The sequence below is a fragment of the Sebastes fasciatus genome, chromosome 3 (assembly GCF_043250625.1).
Source record: "Sebastes fasciatus isolate fSebFas1 chromosome 3, fSebFas1.pri, whole genome shotgun sequence".
In the NCBI taxonomy this organism is placed as follows: domain Eukaryota; kingdom Metazoa; phylum Chordata; class Actinopteri; order Perciformes; family Sebastidae; genus Sebastes; species Sebastes fasciatus.
In genome coordinates, this window is record NC_133797.1 from 17,921,861 (window position 1) to 17,935,127 (window position 13,267).

Sequence of the window (13,267 nt, forward strand, 5' to 3'; positions counted from 1 at the left end):
AACATGGCTATTTTAATCTCAAATACGTAAGTGACTAGAAGATAAGAATTTAAAAAACATATTAAACTAAAAGAGATATTATATAGCTGTTGCAACTGGACTTGGACCTCATGATGCCGTGGTTTCAACATTATGATATTCCAGATGACCCCATCTTCCTGTAAAACTGAAGAATGTTTCCGCTGTGAACTGTCTTTTGCAGGTCTTACAGAAACAAGTTTCCCTTGTCTTACAGCAGCTAGACATTTCACAACCTGGATGACTCTTAAAAAGAACAAGCAAAAATGTGATAAGCTTAATTTTACAACTAATAGATTCTATGTAGTTGTATTATACATCAAATTTAATCGCAAAGCAAACTGTGCCCAGTATCAGTATATACTGTACACATAAGTGCCCCAGTTTCTGAGTGGGTTCATAACCATTTCTAGGAGATTTGAAACACTCTCATGGCTTGTGAAGTGATTGCAGACAGTGGTGGGTCTGTGTTGGTACCATGTGGGTGGAAGTTTGTGTTACTTTGTACAGTCTAGGCAGGTGGGTGAAGCTGTAAAAACAATGAATAAATGCACGAATCACTGAACTTTGAGCAAATAAATATACATAATCCATAGAATGTTCTTGCATACCTAAAGAACCTGGGTGACAAGTTTGTAGGATGGAAAGTGCCTAGAGATATCCCACACATTGTATAAGCACTTGTACTCACTTGATAATATTTTAGGCCTTCATCAGGCACGTTTAAATTACTCAAATATATCTTTTTAATAAGCATACACAATGTAGATTGCTGATTAAATGTTTTCAAATCATATTGTAGTATAAGCTCAAACCACAGTATCAAATTCATGGCATATTTGTAATTTTTCTAACCAAGCTAACCTTCGATGATATACCAGTTCTATAGCAGGAAACTACACAGGAAACCAGTACACCAAACTGCACAGTATCTGCACCACAGTATGTCCTCCTCACACGTGCTTCCTGCTGCATTCCTCTATTTTCTATGGTGTGACACAGTATTGCATGGAGACGAGCCGACTTTTACAGCGCACATTGAAAGCTCAGATGACTCAGATTTCTTTCTGTGTATGTATTGCATCATACGTACCTAGCCTCTGGATCTTAGAGGTTATTGTGTGAGTGCAGGCCTGTTTTCAGCCTAGGTATTATCTGAGTTTGAGAAAGATTGGATCAAATTCCCACGCTAGATGCCTCTCTTGGGTTGGGTCCATGAGGGCGTAACAAATGCTCTCTGTTTCAACAGATCCTAAAATAAAATGAAATACCATTTGTATTCTGTAGCTTGCCAACTGAAAGGAAAGGTAGTTTAGTTCAGCAAAATTTTACTAAGTATATGACAATCATGTACCGGGCTAGTGTGTACTAGGGCTGTGTATTGGCAGGAATCTGGTGAGACGATACGTATCACAATACAGGGGTTACGATTCAATACATTGTGATATAAGTAAGGCGATATATTACGTTTTTTTAATCTAATTTTAGGATAAATGTCATAGTATAAAGAACACACCACCATATGCATAAAATCTGAGTAAAATAAAGTTGACTTTTTTATGCAATCAGAACAGTGGGATCTGCATTTGCATTTATCACAGTCACTGTAACATCCAACAACGTAGCACTACTTTGAGAGGTCACATAGACTGAGAGGGCGCATTTCTTTGCAGATGAAATAGAGTATTGACTGAATTAATCTTTGGATGTAAACTAATAATTCAAAATCAATACATTATCACAAATCATAATATTGCGCTATTAGATTTCTTCGATATTTTCTTCCTCTCCTAGTGCGTACCAAATTAGACGGTAGTGTGAAAATTGTGTACATTTTCATCCTCTCTCTACTTACTTACTTACTTACTTACTATCTTTTTTGTCATGAAACTGCTGACGTCTGACGCTCTTCCTCCTGTCCCCACAGAGCTTGTAGGAGCTCTGGATACTCAGACGATAACAATGGTGTCGAGTGGTCGGGCTCATTCGATGGCGGTGAATGAGCAGGGTCAAGTGTTTGCGTGGGGAGCCGGCGAAGGGGGCCAGCTCGGCCTGGGGAGTGCAGAGGCGGCTGTTCGAATCCCAAGGTGACTGAGTAGCACACCGTAGAGAGAAAAAAACAATGCAAGAAAATGACGAAGAGATTGGAAGTTTTGATATAAGCGACTGGGTTCAATTTGTAGGCAGCCATACATCCAGAATAACAATGCTATGATTTATTCTGTTCCCAATGAAATTAGAATGTAAAAAATAATCATGATTTATTCATTTATTTAACTGTTCAGATGCAGTGAATTGCCTGCTGTGGTGACAACGTAATTGTGTATCATGATATCTCGATATATAATTTTATCACGATACGATTCCATTGAAAGACGATAAATTATCATATTGAATTATTGCCCAGCTCTACCTAACAGGTGATAAAAAGAGGAGAACTTTACTGTAATTTGTAATTTTGTAGAGCGAGCAATGAGTAGCCTCAGACATGTTTTTTTTATAGTTTCAGTAACAAATGTTTTCCTTCTTTTCCTAGGTTGGTCAAAAGGCTGTGTGACCACCGGATCTCTCAAGTAATGTGTGGGAATCAGCACTGCATTGCACTTTCTAGAGGTGTGAAAAACACAATCTCTTCATACATGTAGCACACCGTTTATGTCAATACTCTTGTGTCCACTGTTTGTCCAAACTCCATCTGAATCCAAATCTGGTTTATTGCCAAGTAGGTTTTCACATACAAGGAATTTGCTTTGATGTATTGGTGCATAACATAAACATAATAAGAGAAAATTAAATTAAATATAAAAGTAAGTATAAAAATCTGGAAAAATAAATATAGAATAGAAGAAAATTACAATAAAAATACAAAAAATACTCAAAAAATATGTACAATACATCTAAAAAATAATAAAAGCTGTATAGAAGAAAATTACAATGAAAATATGAAAAAATACTTTAAAATATGTACAATATCTGAATTAAAATGAAAAAGCTTTGCAATTTTTCGGTAGTTTTGTTCAGAAATGTGCAAAATTGTCCAAGGAATGTGCAATGGTTAAAGTATAAATGGACTATGCAATGTACATAGATGTAGTCCACATCCAGATTAGACTCATAACAGTTTAAACTTCAGAGTGCATCTCAAATCCATCTTGACTGACAAATTACACTGTTCCCTACTTGATTTTTATTTTTTTTCTGTGGGATACTCTGACCACTGGTTGATAGGCTAGGACAAAAATACTGAACAAGCAGAATACTGACACTGAGATAAAATACCAGAAAGCAGATGTAGGGCACTACATAGTAAATTTTCATTTGCGACACAGCCATTGACTTTTGCATTTTAAGTGTTTTACAACCTTTTTTCCCATTTGTAATTTCTTTAAGATTATTTTTTGGCATCTTGCATTTAATGGACAGTGACACAGAGAGACTGATTGGAGAGAGAGAGAGAGCGATGTTGCAGATTCATGTTATGCATTTAACAACTAGATAGTCCCACTATTTGCCTGTACTGGCAGTGATTGGTGTAGATGTACAGTTACCTATTCTTGCTTCTCTGTCTTTTTCCCTCTCAGATGGCCAGCTGTTCACGTGGGGCCAGAACACCAGCGGTCAGCTCGGCCACGGGAAAGGAGAATCCAGCAAGCTGTTCCCTCATCCTCTCAAGTCTCTGGCGGGTATTCCTCTGGCACAGATCACTGCCGGGGGAGACCACAGCTTTGCTCTCTCCTTGTCCGGAGCTGTGTTTGGATGGGGCAAAAACAGAGCCGGACAACTGGGTCTCAATGATAAACAAGGTAACAATCGGCTCGATAGAAAGAAGCCAGACACTGACATTGACTTGAGTTTGCCATGTTATGATTTGAGCATATTTTTTATGCTAAGTGCAGTACCTGTGAGAGTTTTTGGACAATATTTATCATTGTTTTGTGTTGTTAAGTGATTTCCAATAATAAATATATACATATATCTGCATAAAGCAGCATATTTGTCCACTCCCATGTTGATAAGAGTATTAAGTACTTGTCAAATCTCCCTTTAAGGTACATTTTGAAAAGATTAATCGCAATTAACTATGGACAATCATGCAATTCATTGCGATTAAATATTTTAATTGTTTGACATTGCATATAGCGCTTACAGTATTGTTTTGACACTGGATAGAGAAGTGGGTATGTTTCATGGAAGAACTAAGTGTTCATACACTGTATGGGAAATACACAAACAGAAGTAAAAAATGCCTAAAATACCTAAATTGAAATGCAGAAGTTACCATGTTCCCCACTCATTTGTAAATACATCAAACAGTGTAGAACAGAGTGACATTGCTTCTTTGTTTATGTTCCCTTCCTCAGATCGGGCTGTCCCGTGTCACATCAAATTTTTGAGATCTCAAAAAGTTGTTCACATCAGCTGTGGAGATGAACACACAGCGGCCCTCACAAAGGTATACATATGGAGAAACCCCCCACCAGCGCTTTTGTAGTTAAAAGATCCACATGCATCCCCGTGTGCAGCAAGCATTTTGTCTAAATATCAGTTTTAGGTTAACTATATACTGTATGTCCAGTATAACACTTTTGTTATAGTGAAATGTGGATAAATCTGAAAGCTATTCAGTATTATGTCTGAACGTGCCTTAGCGAACTACAGTAGCTTGCGAACACATAGCTAACATTAGCTTGCTAACAAATAACTTCTTCATCTTCATCATCATCCATCATCATTTTAGTTATCAAGTGCACCCTTGGTAGAAGTAGGGTGCTAAAATAATCCTTTTGACATGCTGAAATCTGATGTTTGTTTAGCTAGCTATAGGCTTTTTCTTTAGTGTTTCAGCTTTTGGAAGCATATTGTGGCGCTGATTGTTTTCCCCTCCAATGGGCTTGGTTTTCAGAGTATGACGCGTTGGGCTCTGGCTCTATAAAGTGACTCACTATTTGTTGCATGTGACCTTTATAGCACAGATAAAATCTAAATCCTATTCCAGCCAGACTGCCTCACCCTAACTGATCTAATCTAGCACCTTGACACATGATCCTGGAAAAAACGTTGACTAACTGCATAACTATGTCAAGAATCTCTGTCTCAAACAAACAACAAAAAATCCATTCTACGTTGTGTCTTTGGCAGGACGGCGGCTTGTTTACATTTGGCGAAGGCTCGTGGGGTCAGCTGGGTCACGGCTCCACCAATAATGAACTTTTACCCAGACGGGTGCTGGAGCTCATGGGCACTGAGGTGTCCCAGATCACCTGTGGCAGGTACTGTCTCTTTTTAAACCTGTTTACCACTTTATTTGGTATACCTATACAATCTGGTGGTCAGATTCCATTCTGGTCATTGGATTCTTGAGGTTCTGTCCCTCTGCATCCTAAATTTTTCCTTTTTTCCTTTTGTCAGGCACCACACGTTGGCATTTGTGCCTTCCTCTGACGTGGTGTATGCGTTTGGTTGTAACAGCCACGGCCAGCTGGGCACAGGAATACTGGGGGATGCCAGAAGCCCATTTCCTGTCAAGGCCAGTTTCCTGACTGGAAATTTCCATAGAACAGGTAAGAAGAAGACTCTGTGCTTGCTTTACAGTATATATACTGTATACTGTATATATATATATATATATGTGTGGCTGAAATGGCTTTTTTTTAATGCCTGGCTACTATGTTTACTTACTTTCCTTATTTTCTCAGCAGTAAAAGCAATAGGGTCTTGTAAAAAGAAGAAAAAACACTTATTATACTGTACTTATTATTTGCGACATGAAAGATAAGCTAAGTAGGTGAAAATGTCCTCGCCACTTTACATTCATGTTTCAAAGAAATAGAAATAAAGGCTTTTTTACGGACCTACCCACAGTCCCGAGAGCTCAAACTTAAATAAACCCTGTGTGCCAAAGTGTTAACGCTTCATCACAAATGACCGATTTCGGTATCTGTCTGTATCACACAGTTGGATGAACCTCCTTACAGTCAAGAAGAAATAGCCATCTCGTGTTAATCATTTATAAAGCTCTATTGTTGAAGTTTCCAAACTACCTCCTCACAACTCTTCTCTCATTTAAATTCACTCACTACTTAACCTTCCATATTCCTCATGTAAGCACTAATGTTGGCAGAACTAGTTTAGTTTTATTTTACTTTATTTGTTTATTCTCAGGGACATTGCACATCGATCAACATCACTGTAAATGTGTCAGTGTTCGCTAAAGGGCTCAGAGGAAGGGTTAAATCAGCAGCAACTGGACTTGGTTTAGATTTTCTTGAAGACGTTTCACTTCTCATCCGAAAAGCTTCTTCAGTTCTGACTGAATGGTAGGGGAACCCAGGAATTTAACCTCTATTCCGTTAGCAGGAATATAGAAACCACTCAGTACAATGGTGCTCCTAGGTGTGACGACCGTAATCAAGGGTCGTTAGAGTCAGCTGATACCTAACGTGAATGACTGTCGGGTGAGGTCAAGTGTGAATGGTTGTTTAATCTCCTGGGCAGGGATGCCAGGACAGCATTGTAGGTGGACGATAGGTGATGCCTTAGGCCTCCTCCTCTGTTGAGGAACTATGCATGTACTATGCACCTTTTAAATGGACTGAACTGCAAACTGCCCTCAAACTAGAGTCTTGCATTCCCCTTGGAGATTTTAAAGCTTTGTTAACTTGATGATTCTTGTAACTATTTTCAATTCCTTGTTTATTATGTAGTTGTGTTGTTTCTGTTTTGCTGATTGTGTTTTTGTGAATGTCTCTTATTCTCTGGTCTCTATTGGAAAAGAGTTCTTAATCTCAATGAGACTGCCTGAATAAATCAATTGATGTAATCCGCTAATAACAACCTGCTGCAGCTGTCACTCAGATGGTAGACTGTCACGTTGGGCGTGGCAATGCTGATGTACAGGTGTATAACTGAGGATAAAACACTGAGTTTGCTTAATAATCTGCAATAAGAGTCATGAGAACAGCTACTACACAAACAACCAAAGAGTCCCTATAAAATCCATTGTAGTTTGTGGTATTTGAGTTATCAGAGTTCAGCTTGTGATGGGAAAGTGTTTGTTAATAATATAATCTAGTGGGCGTCGGTCAAAGGAGAATCTTTTATAGGCTGTAAGATGAATTCACGGTATATTATCAGTATCTATCCGTGGTATACTCGAGGTCATGTTCATTTGTAAAGCATCTATTCATACAAATACACTTGATGAAATGCTTTACTGTACAATGAAATAATCCAAAGTAACTATTTGATTAACTGTTATAAAATGTTGGCCAGCTAACATACTGCTTCTCTTTCTTTTCTTCATTAGAATCAAAAAAATATACAGTGACCAAAATCATCTGTGGAGGAGACCATAGCTTCTTGTTGTACTCGAATGAACAGGTATGTGATTAAATTAAGATTTTAGTGACCCCCCTCTCTAAAGTTTGTTGCCTGAATTATTATTATTATTATTATTATTATTATTATTGTTATTATTATTATTATTATTATTATTATTATTATTATTATTATTGTTATTATTGTTATATTTGCATCAGTTGACTTCAAATCTGTCTATAAACAGTTGGCCTTTTAGTCCTGTTAATTGCTGTCACAGTTCAAAGCCTAAAAAAGCCCAATACTACATTTTTGCAGCATTGCAATTAAACATCTTATTTGTCATTTTACTGCACACATACTAAATCACCCTAAGTTAGAAAACTTAGTGAAATGGGTCATGAAAAGGGAAAATCATGACATTGAACAATGAATAATGAGACAAAGCTGATAATTAGAAATCTCCAGTTGAAGCTCATATTTATTCCCTTTCCTCTAACCTTACCATCAGCACTAAACCCTCAACAGAAACCATAACCTGATAATAATTACAACAGAAAATACACAGCTTAATAATAAAAAATACCCCCAAATTACCTCTTTTTGTTAATTTTTTCCATTTAATCCGTTTCAGTGTCTCACCACAGGGTGGCATTAGTGTCTAAACACTTACCATCTCTATTCTGCTATACTGAACATGGAGCAATTGTCTGCTACAAATATCCGGCACATTGTCAGGAATGTGCACTGATAAAGACACAAGACACATTCAGCCTCTACAGCCAAATATTTAGACTTCAGGTTGACCTATTTATTTTATCTTCATTAGTGAAAGAGACACAAACCAGACGGAAACCCAAATGTCTCAATGTCTCAACTGTGGAAGTAGCAGTGCAAATGTTTTGTGCCGTTATCTTGTGTCTGTTTGTCTTCTTCTCTGCAGAGTTTTGTCCCCCCAGAAGACTTCAGAGTGATTAATGTCAGTAAATCACTCGCCCCGTTCAATTATGAACGATTAAATTCATGGAGGTTAAAGCTGATGTACAGCACAGACTCTGGTGTCACAAAGTAAGTCAAATATCTAAAGTTATCATTCAAAATTGTACTGTATATAAAAATGTTCATTCTCGTGTGGATGTTTATTATTAATGATTTTACATGGATATATTTTCAAACGTAAGACTTCATTTTGTTAATTATATGTGGTCTCCACTCTGTTTTATGTTTTTGTGCACAGTGACATTATAATTCAACTCTCCTCTACGGCTTGTTGGAACGCCAGCTTCTTGGACCAAAGGTATGTAAACAAAGTGTTTACACAAGTAACTAAGTACTCAACTCAAGTACTGTACTTAAATATAATTTTGAGGTAATTGTATTTTACTTTTCAGATTACAATTTTTCATTTTCTGCTATTTTACACCTGTACTCCATTACATATATATATATACACACAGTTTTTTACTTCACTACGACAGCTGCTAGTTACTTTTCAGGTTAAGATTTTACATAAAACACATGATATTATAAAATACAATGCATTTGTTTTTAATTAAACCCAACATTTCTGGATTTTTTATTTCTTACAAAAAAAGCAGTGTCTAGTTGGGACCCTTTGTGACGTTTCAGAGGTCTATGAGTTGTTAGTAGTTCCACCAAAGAGACATTTTGGTTTCATTTAAATAACTGTTTGATGCCCAAAGAGGTCAAATTATTCAATTAATATGAATTAATCAAATCAAAATTATAGAAAACTCACTACAGAGTTTTGCAGCAGAACTTTTTCTTTCCTCTCCCATTATTATCTCACGACCCGCTGTGTTTACTGGTTGAAGAAGGTATTATCAAACTGAAATAGGCAAGTATAGCACACATAAAAAGGGTTTAATCACTTTTGAGAGGTCTGCCTGTACCTGAGGATCGTTGGACTTGGTCAGACTCATATGTGGGCTAGACTCCTGGGAACTGATTCAGCAGGGACCTCACAGGGTCCACTTCATAGTATGTTGTCTTATCCACAAAAACACGCTGATCGTCGGGGCTGGAAAAGATGCTATCTGTCTGGTCACTTACTTACTGAAGGTGTGTCCGCTCTTTAGTACAGACTCATCAGCAGATACTTATCGTGTCCAGGGAATGAACTGTCGAGGCCATCAGGGTGGAAAACAGTGAACCTAAAGTACTTCATACTGTACTGAAACTACTGAAACTCACCAGGAATTAGTAGTCACGTTAACCATCAGCCAGTTTTCTCATGAGTGGGGCATGCAGTGGTCAAAAGTAACTAAATTAATTTACTCAAGTAGTGTATTTAAGTACAATTTTGAAGTAATTATACTTGAGTTTTTCTATTTTATGCTACTTTATACTTCTTCTACACTATTTTAAAATTTTAGTTACTAGTTGCTTTTGCACATTTTTGCCATTTTACTGCAAAACACATATTTTACATTGCAGCTAACCATTTAGCAACATCCATTTGTTTCTATTTGTTTATGTGCTTCACAGAGAATATCAAGTCTGCAATCATTTTAGCCAAAAGTTACACCAAAGTTTCAAGAGTCTGTTGTTTTGATACCACATGGAAATGAATGGAGACCAATGGCTGCCTGGAACAGTAGGAATAAAAATACATCATAAATACATCAATACAATTGTATAACATGGAGAGCAAAAATTTTAAGTATACATAAACTGTCGTTAGCGACCTAAAACTAGTTTCTTGTCATTTTCATTGTATTGGTGTTACATGTAGGCACCAGAACTGCTCACAGTTCTTACAAGAAAGCGGATCAGTGCTCATACTCACAGTGTACTATCTTTATCACCGTTTTTTGTTTGGCAAACAATCTGATCTGATCTTGTCTCCACAAGATCAGATCTGATGTATTTGAGTTATGACTAAATAAAACTTGTGCTATAAGAATGTGAAGGCTTACACTGTAAATAGTTGCTGTCCTTCATGCCGAGGGGTTTTGTCGGCTTTGTGTATGTTCATCAGTTTGTACTCCCTATCCTCTCGGCACTCCCGTGCCGAGGAGGAGATCTGCTCAGGGATTGACTTAAATACCTTTAGTCTGTGTGTTCACCTAACCGTTGGTGTTTAATCCAGAGTAATGTGCGCCTTTAACATCGAAGGCTTTGTCTCAAAGTCCCTGAATCTGAGCTCTGACCTATTTCTATCCTGTTACTGATCACTGAGACATCATAGTCAGTTGAGACATAATCCTGTGTTTGTTTGCTTTCACAGTGATGATACCCACTTCAAAACCAACCCAAAGATCCCTGGCATCGATCTCAACGCTGTCAAAAAGCTTTTTGAGACGCTCAGCAAACCGGCTTTCTCTGGACTTCTGGAGAAGGTATTGACTAAAAACATATTTAAAAATGATATGTGTACAAGGTTGTAACATGTTTCTCTCTTCTGCTCCTCTGAGCCAAAGTTACTCAGATTTGTTGTTGAGACTCAAACTAGCTTATTGTTTGGGTTTTTGTCACAATAACAAAGCAGCTAAAGGAGAAACTTATTGGATATCTAGCTCATGGGAATAGGAAAACATCCATATGTGAATATTGGGCTTGTTTGGAAAGTACATCAAGTTCCGCCGCAGATTTATGGTGCAAACTGCCGTCATATCCTCTAACATTAGCTCAGTAATGATAGGTTTGGGGTTCATGATGTACCTCATCCCAACATGAATTACAATCTTTGTGGAGACCGAGGCCACATTCCTAACCACTAAAAGCCTCTCCTAAAATTTAGTGACTCACATTTTTGATCCAAGCTGTTTTGGAATTGAAAAATATCCCGTAAATTTCTCTGGTTTATTTATAAATACTTGTAGCTTTCAAACATATCATATAATATTGTACATTTCAATTACTTTTCTCTGTATAACAGAACATATTGTTCCTTATATCTGTGTAATTAAAAGTAGAAATATACACAGTCTGTTATACGTGTCCTCCCCTTTTCTGTGTCTGTTTAGGCCACCAAGAGTTTTGAGAGTCTGATGATCCCTCAGCTGCCGCGCTCCCCTCCTGACGTCGAGGCTATGAGGATCTACCTCATCTTGTCTGAGTACCCGGCCCTGATGGACTCTAAGAACTACATCCGCCTCACTATCCCCCTGGCAATGGCCATCCTCCGGCTGGACGCCAACCCTGGCAAAGTATTGGGTATAATACTTGCAGGCACACACTACAAATTCATTTTTTTCTACCGATCCAAGTCATTTGAAATCGTCTTTGTTAGCTGATAGCACAGAACATCATCTCATGTCAACAACATCACACCACATGACTCGTCATCTACAGGACGTCAGCCTCCTCATCTACATCCATGTCACTTATGCTCAGGCTGTTATCACAATACACCACCAAACAAGAAAATGGTTGCAGAATCACATCAATTACAGCCTGACTGATGATGGATGTTTCCCCATATTGATATTTAGGAAAATCAGAAGTCTTGTTCACAGAAGAGAAAGTAAAGTTCAGTTGGTAGCTGGTCAAAAGCCTTCAGTCTGAGACGAATCAAAAACAAAGAAAGGGTTTGCCACACAGCGAAAGATCTTGGCATTTATTACTGTTTAACCTTGCAAAGATTTTTGGTGGCAAATACCTTCTTTATTGATGACAGTCACTCCTCAAAGGCATTCATGGTGTCGCACTCGATACACAGAGAGACCCTGCAGCATACTTTAAATGTTGGATTTAAAGGAAGCAATAAGTATTTGCGATGTCGGAAAGTGTGGCGGGGAGGGTGTTTCAGATGCTGTTCGAACATTCAACAAGAACTTCATTCGATCCAGGTGGCAACCTCCGCGTCTGAGAAGTGAAGCCAACGAGGAAGTGCCTTAAACTTGCATTCTAGGGGGCGACTCCTCTTGTTGCAAAAAGAAGTCTGATTGTATATAAGTCTATGAGAAATTGACCCTACTTCTCACTTGATTTATTACCTCAGTAAACATTGTAAGTATGAGTTTATGGTCTCAATCACTAGTTTCAAGTCTTCTTCAATACAGCATGATTTTCATTTAGTAAATTATGGTCCCATTTAGAGTCAAATAGACCATAAAGCAGGGTATGCTTTAGGACGTGGCTACCTTGTGATTGACAGGTTGCTACCATGGTGTTGTCCGGTCTGGAGTTGTCTGTGTTTTCGTCTTACAACTTTCAGTTCATAAAAGTTAATTATAACATTTTGGCTACCTAAAAATGTCTTGTTCAGCGGTCGGTTGTACTTAGCTCCACCCTCTTGTGTCACTTCTGGTTGCAAAGATGACAACAGCCAAGAATCAAGATGACGACGGCCAAACTGCTGAACTCAAAGCTTCAAAACGGCAGTCCACAAACCAATGGGTGATGTCTCCGTGACTACGTCCACTATAGAGTCTATGGTTTGATCAGCATACTGATACCTGCAAATACAGAATACAAACAATATGTGGACCCTGCTTTTTCACATGTATTTCCCATGTTCAGCCACTAACAGTGTTCATGCATGAATGTGCTAGAACACAAACACATTTACATCTAGAAACGTTCAAAAACACTGACAGATCAATGGCGAAACTCTTCTTGTGGTTGTAGTAAAATATCATCATGTTTTGTCCGAGCCAGGTGTTTGCTCTGTAATTTAATTCAACTTGTTTCTCTGTCCCTGCAGATAACTGGTGGTGTTTAGTGGACTGCAATGTGTTCACCAGAATGGTCGACATGTACAAGAGCATCGTTGTGTTCATGCTAACGGGAGGCAAGACGCTGCTTGTACCGGTGTTCTTCGAGAACTACTTTGTCGCCACATTAAGGCTGCTGGAGAAACTTCACAAGGTATCCACACAGCTCACCTGCTGCTCCTGTAAACAAGCATCGTCCCTCAGTACAGTCTGAGGAGGAAATGTGTTTTTCCTGTTTGGTAGCAGTTGAG

At 38.1% G+C, this 13,267-nt stretch overlaps 1 protein-coding gene across 2 annotated transcripts in view; it reads left to right on the forward strand.

Annotated features, from left to right (window-relative positions):
• herc3 (HECT and RLD domain containing E3 ubiquitin protein ligase 3) overlaps positions 1-13,267 on the forward strand; it is a 29,668-nt gene that overhangs the window by 3,766 nt on the left and 12,635 nt on the right. For both annotated transcript variants that reach the window (XM_074629377.1, XM_074629378.1), the window contains exons 3-14: positions 1,946-2,105; positions 2,555-2,631; positions 3,600-3,821; positions 4,380-4,471; positions 5,158-5,288; positions 5,428-5,579; positions 7,325-7,398; positions 8,279-8,403; positions 8,573-8,632; positions 10,586-10,697; positions 11,325-11,514; positions 13,007-13,170. In XM_074629377.1, coding sequence (XP_074485478.1) covers positions 1,946-2,105; positions 2,555-2,631; positions 3,600-3,821; positions 4,380-4,471; positions 5,158-5,288; positions 5,428-5,579; positions 7,325-7,398; positions 8,279-8,403; positions 8,573-8,632; positions 10,586-10,697; positions 11,325-11,514; positions 13,007-13,170 — 1,559 coding nt within the window. The remainder of the gene's footprint in view (positions 1-1,945; positions 2,106-2,554; positions 2,632-3,599; positions 3,822-4,379; positions 4,472-5,157; positions 5,289-5,427; positions 5,580-7,324; positions 7,399-8,278; positions 8,404-8,572; positions 8,633-10,585; positions 10,698-11,324; positions 11,515-13,006; positions 13,171-13,267) is intronic.